The following is a 13934-nucleotide window of genomic DNA, read 5'->3' as shown; positions in this document are numbered from 1 at the left end:
AATTGAAAATCTCTATAAAACAAGATTTGCTACACAAACTCCTATTTTTTATTCTTCACTCTTACTCTTTGATGTAACAAGTAATAATAAGGTATTTTTATGATGTAGATCCTTAAAAAAATTATCTACATCAAGAGTTTGAGTGTAAAAAGTAAGAGTTTTAAGAGTAAAAATGAGGACCATGTAGTATATTCCTGATATAACACACCATGTAATGAACAGAACAAAAAGAAAAGATAACTCTCACTAACAACAATATAAAACCCCTTTACCTGCGCTGACAGCTCATTTGGTTATCGGGTAATAGATTGTAGGTAAAGACACACGATCGAGTCTTGATAGCCTATGCGTGTTACAACCAATGTGGTGGGCTCCTTGTGGACACTAGACACTGATTCTCCTGCCTAATGGATCGCTGAATTACCGTGATTTACCCCTGTCAGGTCGGGGTGTGGGGGCGATGGAATTTTTCCTTTTGTACGCAAGCACAAAAGGCCTCTCATTTTCTACTATTAAAGTCACTAGACACTTGTCTTCCCACCTAATGGGCCGTTGAGTGACTATGATTTACCCCTCCACTATCATGTCGGAGCGTGGTGTGAGAACGAGGGGATTTCGTCTTTTGTAAGCAAGTACAAGTTAAAAGTCTTCTCATATTCCACTTTTAAAGCCAAATATATAGTATAAAATGAATTTGTCATTTATTGTGAGAGTCCTAAGGACGAGATAATTTCGTCTTTTGTGGGCAACTACAAAACTACTCTCATTTTGTACTATTAAAGCCAAATATATACCATAAACATTGCTTTCAAAAATATACCACAGACATTGTTCTCTTGAATGGTAATAAAAGTCAACTGTGAATCTCTAAGAATGCATGTGATGGTTAAAAAACTAAGTCAAGGACCAAATTGTTAAAATCAATATAATGAATAATGAACCATTTTAATAGTTTTCTCTGGAAATAGTTGACATGCTGTATTGTAGAAATAATAGAAAGTTGGATAAAGAGGTCAATACAATGGGATGAATATACATGATATATGATATTGTTTACATTCTTCGTGAGTGAGTCTGATTTTGCTATATTTAGAATATATTCCCATATCTACAGTAATATTTGGTACACACATAATGCCTATCACTTGACTAAGTAAAGTACACAATTGTAAGAGTGGTGCGGTTGTAGCAGAGCTACAAAAAGTACAAAGAAATTAAGATAACTGATAATTAGTACAACATGCTGTAGTTTTACAATAAGAAACTTAGGTAGAAATTAAAGTAGAAATAAAAAATCTATTCCACAAACAAAATGCTAAACCCTCCATCTTTAAAGACACTATATAAATATATATGATTGTAGACAACAAATCCACCTCAGTTTAATTTAAAATGTCAAACTGATAGTTGATCTATACATTTATATTTTATATTATATTATACTCAATATTATTCCAACTAGAAGAATTACCAAGAAATTAAGATAAGAGACTTGCTTAGTAGGTAAAGATCTGGAAGATGGGGACTGGCGCTGCGGCTGCCCACCGGAAAACTGGGCGCTTGGGGACTGGTCACCAGGGAAGTGGGCACTGGAGGGCTGGCCGACAGTGGAATTGCCACTGGAGGGGGATGGCTTGCCGAGGGAGGGCTGAGTACCGGGAGATTGGGCACTGGTATTCCGGCCACCGGAGAACTGTCCACCAGTATAGCTCTGACCGAAAGACCAGGTTGAAGGTGCAACATTGTCGGAGACTAGAGAGAGGCCATCACTTGTGGTGAGCTTGAAGGATAAAGCTTGTCCATTCAGGTAGACATTACTCTGCCAGTTTTGGCCCCAATTGTGCGACATCGGCAACCAATTGGTGTTGGATCCTTTGATAGAAACAGACACAACATCCCCTGCTCCTCCCACGTTAGTTATGAGTACCAGATTGTAGAAGGAGTGTCCTGTTATCGTGAATTTGATTCCGCCACTCTTCTTGCAAGGAACCCTGTTGTTTCTTAACTCGTTAAACCAATATTCAATTACATGAGTTTTAAACTTCAATTTGGATGAATAATCCGTTTCATTTTGTTTTATTTTTTTTTCAGAAGAATAAAAGCTAGTATATATGTAATTTGACCGGAAAAGTAAAAGCTACCTTCTGTATTGAATAGGGACAATTCCAGCTCTGTACTGAGCGATATGCTGGAAAATTGGCTGGGAGAGATCAAAGTGTTTCAAGGGAGGGTTACACCATCCACCCGCATCACTGGGTAGAGTACTAGGAGGGCAGAAATTTGTGGCGGTGACCACAATTGATCCCGGAAAACACTGCTCACTGTCGCCGGCACACTTGATCTCAAAACACGCACCGCAGCTTAGTCCATCGTTGAAAAGGGCGGTGCTTAGTGCACCATTGCTTTCTCCATATCCTTGCCCAAACAGATCTCCATACCCACAAGCTCCACCTACACCATCAAGTAACCATTAGAGCTACTGAGCAGACATGGAATTACTTTGTATTGGTTTCTGCCTCTTACCCATTGTACCGGATGCATCAGCGCCGCCGTAGAATGTGGCGTGGGCGTCGGACCATTCGCCGCCATCGGAACCGCCAGCATTTCTTAACCTGGCCATGGATGAAAGCATGAGGAGTGTGAAAATAGCTAGGGTTTCCATTTTCAGTGGTTTTGAGAATTCTCAAGTGAAGAAGATGAAGGAAGCAGGGTAGGGTGTTTGAGGTTTGTGACCTGTGAGTGATTGACACATGTACACTTGTAGGATTCGTGCCGGGAGTGGAGGAGTTGCAAGTAGGCAAGTAGTGTGTAAAAGTTGGTGCAATAATTAAATAATGGGGCTTCAACTTTTATAAAGGTTCCATTGTCATTTGGGAAGCCTTTTTACTCTGACACTCTCTGCCGACCAAATTAGTAGAAGGAAAATACAATTTGAATTCTTAAATTCTATTTCATACTGTATATTTTCACTAAAAAAAAATTTGATGTTTGATATTTTTTTTTAAGAATTTACAAGATAAAAATAATTTATCATGCCTTCCCATATCAATAAGTAAAAATAAAAGTGTAGAGATGGAGAGTTTATATACTAGAACACTTATTAAACACTATGAAACTCCTTAGTATTAGGACTTTTTGTATTTGAATAACATTATGACTCCAGTCCTAGTCTTCTTATAATTCATCTTGTATATATTTCTTCATCCTGTATAGTTGTAATTACAGTTGATCTAATACAATTCATACAGGTCTCATTTGGTATCAGTTAAGCTAGAGTTTTGTTCCTATGGCCGACGAATCTATCAACTCTTCTGTGTGAACCGTCTCCGATGCCGAAATCACGCCTTCAACGAACACAACTGTCACCTTGCTTTCTACTGCCCATCACTTTGTCAGTATTAAGCTTACACACAAGAATTATCTGTTTTGGAGGACTCAAGTTGTGTTGTTCCTGGATGGTCACGGCCTCATGCATTATGTCGACGGCAGCTGTATATGCCCGTCCGCGTTTCTCCCCGCCAGTGAAATCAGCACTCCACAGCCGAATCCGACCTACGCAGTCTGGTTCAAACATGATCGTGCTCTCATGTCCATGTTGATATCATCTCTTCCGAAGAAATTATGCATCTCGCCGTCGGACGTACAACGTCACGGGAGATTTGGCAGCCCATTGAGCAGTTGCTGGCCTCCTCCTCGCAAGCTTGTACTCTACACCTTCTCGGACAGATTCAATCCCTCTGTCAGGGGGATTCCACTGTGGCCGACTACATCGGTCGGGCACGGGTTATCACCGAATACCTCGTCTTGGCCAGCAAGCCTATGTCTTTGGATGAGATGAATTTATACTTCTTTCGCGGACTACGACCGGAGTTTCGCAACCTTACTGCTTCTCTCTCGGTTCGTGGTGCACCAGTCACCCTTCAAGAGCTTGTGGATTTCTTGGGTGCTTAGGAGTTTATGGCGTCGGATGGCTCTTCGCCAGTGGCCTTCTCGGCTCAGTGTGGTGGTGACCGACGCAACAACCGCGATGGGCAGTCTCGGTCAGCAGCGTGGCGGCGGTAGTGGTTCTCTATGCGGCAGCAAGGGCGCGACAGTGGAGGTCGCGGCAGGGGCTCTAACAGTGGTGGTAATAATGGTAATCCGGCACAGTGTCAAATTTGTGGTCGTAAGGATCACAAAACTATCACATGTTACAATCGTTATGATCCTCCACCTCAGGCCAACTTAACATACAATAATAATAGTGCGGATGTTAATGGATGTCAAGTTTGGATACCTGACTCAGGAGCAACCAACCATGTCACTCAGGATATTGCTGACATATCTACTTCGGAGGAATTCCTGGGTAATGACACATTACGTGTCGGTGATGGTAAGGGTTTATCTATTAGTCGTGTTGGTCATGCTACCTTTAAAACCCAATCTCGATCTTTTAAATTGTCTAATATTCTTCATGTTCCTAATTTGTCTAATTCTTTATTATTTGTACAAAAATTTGCCTCAGATAATAAGATATTTTTTGAGTTTCATCCGTCTTTCTTTGTTGTGAAGGATATCAATACCAAGGAAGTTCTACTACGGGGCAATAGCTCCGGGGGTTTATACACTTTACCTATCGCTAGTTCGTCTCCTTCGGCATTTCTTTCAGCTTGTGCATCTGCGTCCGTGTGGCATGATCGTTTAGGACATCCACACCATCGTGTCTTACATCGTATTCTTCAGTTTTGTTCGGTTAGTGGGTCTAGTCGTTCTATTCATTATAATTCAAACTCATGTAATGCGTGTCAATTGGGCAAATCTTCTCAATTCCCATTGTCAGGAGTTGAGTCATCTAGTTCCAATATTCTTGACTTAATATACATAGGGATGGCAACGGGGCGGGGCGGGGACGCGGAGTATAACCCCGACCCCGTCCCCGCCCCAGCGGGGAATTAAGCGGGAACGGGGATACTCCGTCCCCGATCAATTCTTAGTAAAAAATTTAAATTATTATAATTTTTAATTTCAAAAACTAAACTTGTAATTTTAAAAAATTAACAGACACACACACACACACCCACACACACACATATATACATATACATATATATATATATATATATATATATATATATATATATATATATATATATATATATATATATATTAATTTATTATTATTATTTTTAATTATAATAATTAATCGCGGACGGGACGGGGCAAGACGGGGTGGGGTATCTTCGTCCCCGTCCCTGTCCCCGCCGGGGAATTTCAAAAACTCCCTATCCCCGTCCCCGATCTCCGAAATTTTTCCCCATCCCCGTCCTCGTCCCCTACGGGGACTGGGCACATTGTCATCCCTAAATATACACTGATATTTGGGCTTCAGCTCCTATGTTGTCTATTGATGGTTATGGTTACTGTTGGTTTTCACAGCCAACACTACCGTAAGAATATATCGTAGGATGCCCAAAGAAGTGAAAACAGTGAACAGGAGAAATAAAGTATAGAGAGAGAATAATGCGATATTATTTCTCTAGGGTTTGGTTGCAAAAGTGCCGATCTTTTGCTTAGCGATCCCACGGGGATATTTATACATGAGTATGAGATCGTTACAAGGTAAGTAGGGCTGTCGTAAAGTCAAGTCTAGAGGAGGGGTAGGGCTGACGTAAGGCCGCCGCAACTGCCTACCTACTGCCACAACCATCTAAACTAATTAAGGAAGCTTCTTAATGAAAGAAGATCACCTCCGCAGAATCCGTTGGTATCTGTTTCTGGGTTTGAACTTGGCCGGGGATGTCCCGACCGCCGAGAGAATGCTTTTGGGGCCGCTGCACCCGGTCAAAACGATCCGCCCGTGAAGCCTGGTCACCCTGTTGAGTTCCGGGATGGTGTATGGACGAGGACACACCGCCCCCTTAGCCTGGTCGCCCATCTGAAGCCCTGTAGGGGATTCAGCCGGGGACATACCGACCACCAAGGCTGGTCGCTCGACTGAGTTTCGCTTGATGGCCTAGCCGAGGACTTCACCGGCTGCCTGGACTGGTCGCTCTATCCACGTGGGCCAAGCTCCGCCTGAGTAAGCGCCTGCTGCTATGGAAAACGGTCGCCGGGAGATGACTAGTTGCCATCGCTATGCGCCTTATATAATGACCGGGGGCTCTTAGAATCCCTCACCCACCAAGTATCGGGCCTTGCCATGACCTGACTGCCTTGCTATACCTTCCATTCCGGCTTCCTGATTTGAGGTATCTATCACCAGTCCCTCACTTTTTTAGGTTTAGTCGAGCGATGACCTGAAAAAGTATAAAAAAGGAACACAGGGAACCCTCGACGCTCTCTCCTCCTCCAATACTATGGCATAGTGCCCGGTCAGTTGACACCCAACTCCTACTACCTTCTGACTACCTTTCTCACCTAGTGCCATCGTCTTAGGGTAGAGGCCATCCTACCTTTGTTCCAGCAACTCTTCCGCCTCACTGCCGTCGGTCAGGTCTCCTCGGGTTACGTGCAATCGATTTTTAGTAAAGTCCTAAACTAACTAAACCGGTTGAAACCCAAAAAAATAACAAAAGAAAATTATGAAGAGATAAAAATGCCCTTAATAAAAATAGGAAAAGTCATGAGAATGACTAAAAGTGTCCAAAAATAATAGTCTGGGATGTTAAATGACAAAAACGATAATCTGGGACTAAATTTGAAATTGCCACCAAAGACATGAGACCTCTATTAACTCAATTTTTTTTATTATCTATTTATTATCTATTTAGATAATAAGACTAAAGATGAAATTATAAATAATTCTAATATTTAAAAGTGTACATTTATTTGATTATAAGATTAGTGCAAAAGTTTCACTCAATTAATTGAATAATATAACCCAACAGGGTAGTTCAAGTGGCAAATGAGCTCTCTTTGTGGGGGAGAATTTTAGGATAACCCGGGTTTGATTTCCACAAGTGACAATTCCCTTTGGGCCAGCTTCTGTGTCTCTCGAAGCGAACCGGGTGGACTTGGACAGAGAAAGACTATCTTTAAAAAATTGATATGTAATATGATTGATGTCATTATATTATCACTAAAATAAATAAAAGAAAAATAATTTAATTGTAATTATTATAAAATAAATCTAAAAATTCACGTTTAGCTTAATTACCATAATAATTACCGTTACGGACAGAGAAAGACCTGGGACCACATTGTGGTTTACACAAAAAAATAATTAATTGAATAATATATGACTCATTTGTCTGCAATTATCTTTAAAAAAATTGATATGTAATATGATTGATGTCATTATATTATTATTACTAAAATAAATAAAAGAAAAATAATTTAATTGTAATTATTATGAAATAAATCTAACAATTCACGTTTAGCTTAATTGCCATAATAATTATTAAGCAGTTTTTTTTTTTTGAAAGAATTATTAAGCAATTATTATTAGGCAATTATATAAATATCTGTACAATTATAGTTTTATACCTTAAGTATATATTCGTTTTCACCATATCGCATTTACTCTTTTCCTCCTCTCCATCCACACATGGATGAATTAATTGTAATTATTATAAAAATAATATAGCGTGGACCTATATTTAATTATAATTATACTAATATCTACGTAAATAGGCTTTCAAAAAAAATATTTGCGTAAATATTATTTTAATTAACATAATAATTATTAGTCAATTATAATAATATATGTGCAATTATACTTTTATACCTTTAGTAATATATAAAGATTACCATAAAATTACTGTAGTAATTACACAGAAGAATATGAATGATAATTTATTTTGTTCCCATAATACCATAGTAATTACTTGCCCATGTAATATATTTTACTTGCACTTGCAGTACATTTTACTTGCACTTAGGTGCACTATATGAAACTGCTACTTGCATTTGTAATACATTTTACTTGTACTTCGATGATCGATTGTTTACGAAAATGCCATCTCATTTTTTTAAAAATCAGTCTTTCTCATTCGTTAGATCTGGACACGTGGACGGATGTCATGCGTTCTGAGTTCTCTCCTGGGCGCACCGTTCTCATTTGAACGCGATTATATATATATATATATATATATATATATATATATATATATATATATATATATATATATATATATATATGAGCGTCGAACGGCCGCCTAAGAGAGAACTGCAAGCCATCCAACGCGTGCCACGTGTCCTTTGATGCATATAAATGTGTGATATGTGCAAGTAATTGGTGCACCTATGCAAGTAAAAAGTGCAGGTAAAATCACTTACAAGTGCACCTACTTTCATCTACAAGTGCATGTAATTTTACCTTGTTAACATTCATTGATCGGGTGCACCTACTTTCACGTAGGTGCACCTACTTTCACGTAGGTGCACCTACTTATAACTATATGTGCACATAGTAATAAACATTCATTGATCGGGTGTACATATTTTCACCTACAAGTGCACCTACTTTTCACTTAGGTGCGCCTACTTATAACTATATGCGCTGGATAGTTCGCAGTTCTCTCCTGGACGCGCGGTTCGCACCTGAACGCGAGTCTATATATATATATAGATTATCAAAAAAATTAATTGTAATAATCATAAAAATGTCACCATAATCGCCTCCACCAAGGCTTGAACCCATTATCTCCCACATAAGAAAACAACTTAGTACTAATGAACCACAAGGTCATTAGTTACATTAATTTTTTAATTACCATAATAATTACTAGGTAACTATACTAATATTGCGCAATTATACTTTTATACCTTCAGTACTATTGGTGTATTTTGTTCACACTGTTGGTGTATTCTGTAAGCGACCGATATAAATGAGCACTATAATTACCATAACACCCCCCACTTACCATGACGCGCTTAAATCTTCAAATCTTCAGAAATTAGCCGCTGCCGTTAGATTAAGCAAAATGGACGATGCTGATATGGCCACACCGCCACATTTGAACTTTTTCCCACACACACACATATATATATATATATATATATATATATATATATATATATATATATATATATATATATATATATATATATAAAATCAAAAAATTAATTATAATAATTATAAAAAAAATTCAATTACCTATATTTAATTGTAATCTCTCTATATATTAAAGCCATAAGATTTCGGCCAATGAAATGGCTCCATTTTCCCGTTCAAACTATACTACGCCGTTTTGGTTTATTCTAGGTATCAAATAAAAAAAAAATTCGAATACAAAAAATCATTTGAGTTTGTATCTTAATTGAAGAATAAATCTATAAATCTATGATTACAATCCCTTTTTTACTATCCCAATTATCTGGGAATGTGGTTAGTCGCCTTTCATATTAATGCGGCTGCCAACAATTGAATTCCAACCATTATAAAGGAACAACTATTGAGAAATACAATACGATACAAATACAAATACATATAATTACGATCTACATACAACGGATACATGATATATATATGAAGGGTAATTACATTTTCCCTTAAAGCCATAAGATTTCGGCCAATGAAATGGCTCCATTTTCCCGCTCAAACTATACTACGCCGTTTTGGTTTATTCTAGGTATCAAATAAAAAAAAAATTCGAATACAAAAAATCATTTGAGTTTGTATCTTAATTGAAGAATAAATCTATAAATCTATGATTACAATCCCTTTTTTACAGTCCCAATTATCTGGGAATGTGGTTAGTCGCCTTTCATATTAATGCGGCTGCCAACAATTGAATTCCAACCATTATAAAGGAACAACTATTGAGAAATACAATACAATACAAATACAAATACATACAATTACGATCTACATACAACGGATACATGATATATATATGAAGGGTAATTACATTTTCCCATGTGTCGTTTGTTCTTCCAATGTGTAGTCTCATTTGGGAGGCAAGCGAGAGATCATGGCTCATTTGAAACTTCTCTACAACCCTCTATAAATTCTTGGTATTTAGTTGATTGCTTTCTAGCATTGTTCTCTTGCGTTGTCTACCATTGTTCTCTTCTTCAGTCTAACTGATTCATTCATCTTTCTTCATTGCTTTGAAATTTCTGGCCGAAATCTGCAAATGGCTCCTGTTTTTATTCTAGGCAAAGACATCAAATTGTCTACTTACAAAAAAGCTATCAGGCTACGGTTGATTCGTACCTATACGGTACCCGAAGGTCGCAACAGTTCGAATAGCATCAAGAGTCAGGAATGTGTCTTTCATGACGCTGAGGTAAGTTCTCTTTCAATTTCAAATGCCTGCAAAAAAATGTAAAATTTGACAGTCAATATATATGTTCTTTGTTGATAGGGTACATACATTCATGGGAACATCCCTAAAGAGTGTGTTGAAAACTATTCTAAACTTTTGAAAGAAGGGAAGGTTTATGCCATCAAAGATTTTGCAGTTATATCCCACTACTACCAATACAAAACTACTGATCACAGCTATATGATCAGATTTAGTCATGAGACTACTGTTGAGAGACACAGGCGCAAGGGGTTTCCCTTACTAATGTTTCGGCTTAAGTCTTATATTGACTTAATGAGTGGCAATGTATCTGAAAAGCATCTCATTGGTATGATTTCTAATTCCTCTTTTCTCTATACTATATATCCTATATCCTATGTTTTCATTTTACTTTGTTTTGTTCTATTCCCATTTTAGATGTGATTGGTAGAGTGGTGGAGTACTACACTCCAAAAGAGATTCTTATAGCTGGATTTCCCTCCAAATTGGTGGATTTTCTCATAGAAGATGGCCAGTAAGTATGCTTACTTTTCTAAATTTATTTCCATATAAAATTGCATAAAATTTGCATTTTTTTCCTAATTATAATATGCTTATAAAATGGACATGTGTATTAAATCTTTTTGTCACCAATACAGTAAACATAGACCTTAAAACTTACAATCAATGAGCTTTCACTTACCTCTTACATATCTGTAACATTCCTTGATGAACCCAAGTTTCTGATCTGCCAGTGTATAGTTGTGCCAATCTCAAACCATGCTTTTATGTACTCAAGAAATTTACTATCAAGCAGATTCAAATAAATTTTAAAACTGAAATTAGAAACTAATTGAACTTACTATCAATGAGCTTTAACTTACCTCTTACATATCTGTATTATGCCTTGATGAACCCAACTTTCTGATCTCCCAATGTATATTTCTGCCAATCTCAAACCACTGTATAGTTGTGTCAATCTCAAACCGTGCTTTTATGTATTAAAACTGTGATTAAATAAGAAATTTACTATCAAGCAGATTCAAATAAATTTTAAAACTCAAATCAGAAACTAATTGAACTTACAATCAATGAGCTTTAACTTACCTCTTACATATCTGTATTATCCCTTGATGAACCCAACTTTCTGATCTCCCAATGTATATTTCTGCCAATCTCAAGCCACTGTATAGTTGTGTCAATCTCAAACCATGCTTTTATGTATTAAAACTGTGATTAAATAAGAAATTTACTATCAAGCAGATTCAAATAAATTTTAAAACTCAAATCAGAAACTAATTGAACTTACAATCAATTAGCTTTAACTTACCTCTTACATATCTGTATTATCCCTTGATGAACCCAAGTTTGTGATCACCCAATGTATATTTGTGCCCATCTCAAACCATTTTCAACAATCAACTCAATATAAATGTAATTCCTGTATCTCAAATAAAGATTGTATGTAAGCAAATCTATGATTGTGGAAGAAAATCCTAAAAGTAAATCATGCTAAAGTAAACTGTGGATATGAAGTAATTAAGCTAAAACATATATTATTCAAAAAATACTTATCTTGGTCAGATTCTGACTATACTGCTTAAAGAATCAAATATATCACTAAGAGTTATAGTTCAGTTTCACCTGCAGTCAATGAACTATTATATAAGTAAAAAGCATTAAGCAATCAACTCAGTATAAAGTTAATCAGTACAATATATTTTATCTACTTACAATCTGTTTATCTAATTTTTAGGGGCAATCGTCTGAAGTGTACTGTCTGGGATCAACATGTGATACGGCCATGCATTATTTCAAGACTCATGTAGAAGGTCCTTTGATTGTTTTACTCCAACTCTGTCGAGCAAAGAAAGTGGATAGTAAGTTCATGATAACATATTCTTTAACATCTACATTGATTATTTCTAATCAAATTTGTGTTTGTAATATGTAGATGAATTCAGGATTTCAAGCTCATACAACGCTACACAACTATGGTTTAATCAACCTTGCAAGGAAGTTCAGGAATTTAAAGACAGGTAATTCCACATAATTTGTATTTCTAATCACCTTTCCTAGATCAATGATGAATTAATCTTAATTCTTTACCTTGCAGTTTGAAAGTTGATACCAGGCCACCTCTAAGTGTACAGACTGTGTCTCACATGTCTTATGGCAATGCTGCTGAGAATTCAAAAACTCCTATGATAGTAACTACAATCAAGGATCTTTATGAAAGAGCCAAGGTACATTGTAACTTACTTTAACCTTAACATTCTATTTTGATTTTTTTAATCCTAACTTAACAATTTTATTTAATTTGAACTACCAGGAGGGCTACTACTGGGTTCCTGGAAGGATTGTTGCTGTGGAGAGTACTACCAATTGGTTTTACCATTCATGTAGAAGTGAGAGATGCTTTAGGAAATTGCACTTGAAGAATGGGGCTCTACAATGCCTAACATGTGGCACAAGCTGGCAAGAGGGAAACCTAAGGTACAGGCTCATTGTGAGGGTAGGTGATAAGACCACAGATGCTCCTTTTCTTTTGTGGGACAAGGAGGGCTGCGAGATAATTGGAAAGACTGCATTCGACCTAAGGAGCAAATACTCAATGGTATTTTTTTTTTACCTTGAGTCAAAAAAGGCTGACTAGACAGTTTTCTAAATGTTTTTTTTATGAAAGTATTTTTTAAGTTTTGAAAGCTGACTAGACGTTTTGTTTTTTTCAGGATGGGTCTCCTCTCCCAACAGGTATGCAAGAAGTTCGTAATAAGGCTATGGTCTTCAAGATTTCTGCTAAGAGTGATCACTTCAAGAACCGAGCAATAGCTATACCTGTGGTTCGAATAGCATACGATGAAGACTTAGTTGATCACTACTGTCCCTGTTTAAGTGATGATCAATATCAGCTATCAAGGATGTTAAATGAAGAAGATCCAGATGCCGAGTCTGATGTAAGTATTTAAGTAATGGTCACTTGATTCAATAAACTAACTACTTCATGGTCTAACTAATTCTTTTTTCTTATTTATAACAGGAGTCTGAATCGGGTGATGAGGTAAGCAGTCCCAATCCTATTCAAGCTAAGAAACAAAAGCTGGATGAACAAGATGAACCACTGGAAGCAGTGTCATCAAAAAGGAATTTACTTGATCAATTTTCATCAAGTAGAGATGTTAAGAAAGCAAAGACTGTTTTGGTTAAACAGGAGAAAAATTAAGTTTCTGTTTTGTGGTTCAATGATGGACAAGATGATTGAATATTGGTGATTTGGGTGCTCATGTGTTTTTGTAATCTGGATTTTGATAATATGTACTACTAAGTACATATTATGTGATTGGTGATGGTTTGCCAAGGATATTATGCACTTTGTTTAAGTGCTTTCTTATGACAGTCTTACAAATGGTTTTTATATGTTTTATACTATGGTTTGTCTATTTCCTAACTCATTGCAGGTATGAACAGGCAGATATCAAGTAGCAGGCAAAAGAAACAGATCTACAAGAAACATAATAGCTGAAATTTAAAAGTACTTATCTGTGAGGGATAGTATCTCTATTGTTTTGGTCTTGAACTTTCAATCCACCTGAAATAAAGGACTTTGTTCATTCATCAGTTCCATTATATATTTTGATCCCAAATTACATGTGTCAACTGTGTTTGTTTTTTAATTGAAGAATAAAGCTATGATTACCATTTGGTACATTACTCACCTATTTTACT

General features: G+C 36.8%; 2 protein-coding genes across 2 annotated transcripts; one reads left to right on the top strand and one right to left on the bottom strand.

Annotated features, from left to right (window-relative positions):
• Positions 1–1135: 1135 nt before the first annotated feature.
• LOC109154072 (expansin-A1-like) lies at positions 1136–2833 on the bottom strand. Its single transcript, XM_019301946.1, has 3 exons — positions 2524–2833; positions 2142–2451; positions 1136–1991 (listed from the first exon to the last, which is right to left on the bottom strand). Exons 1-3 carry the CDS (start codon positions 2660–2662, stop codon positions 1433–1435), a joined length of 1008 nt encoding a protein of 335 aa, XP_019157491.1. The 5' UTR covers positions 2663–2833; the 3' UTR covers positions 1136–1432.
• Positions 2834–3967: 1134 nt separating this feature from the next.
• On the top strand, positions 3968–13431 carry LOC109154040. The gene is made up of 10 exons (XM_019301920.1): positions 3968–4135; positions 4219–4372; positions 10081–10211; positions 10290–10557; positions 10647–10743; positions 12173–12247; positions 12325–12454; positions 12541–12825; positions 12941–13165; positions 13249–13431. The coding sequence occupies exons 1-10, from the start codon at positions 3968–3970 to the stop codon at positions 13429–13431; spliced, it is 1716 nt and encodes a 571-aa protein (XP_019157465.1).
• Positions 13432–13934: the final 503 nt, after the last annotated feature.

The sequence above is a fragment of the Ipomoea nil genome, unplaced genomic scaffold (genome assembly GCF_001879475.1).
Source record: "Ipomoea nil cultivar Tokyo-kokei standard unplaced genomic scaffold, Asagao_1.1 scaffold2580, whole genome shotgun sequence".
Classification (NCBI taxonomy): Eukaryota; Viridiplantae; Streptophyta; class Magnoliopsida; order Solanales; family Convolvulaceae; genus Ipomoea; species Ipomoea nil.
Note: the sequence above shows the minus strand (reverse complement) of the source record. Positions and strands in the feature narration are given on the sequence as shown.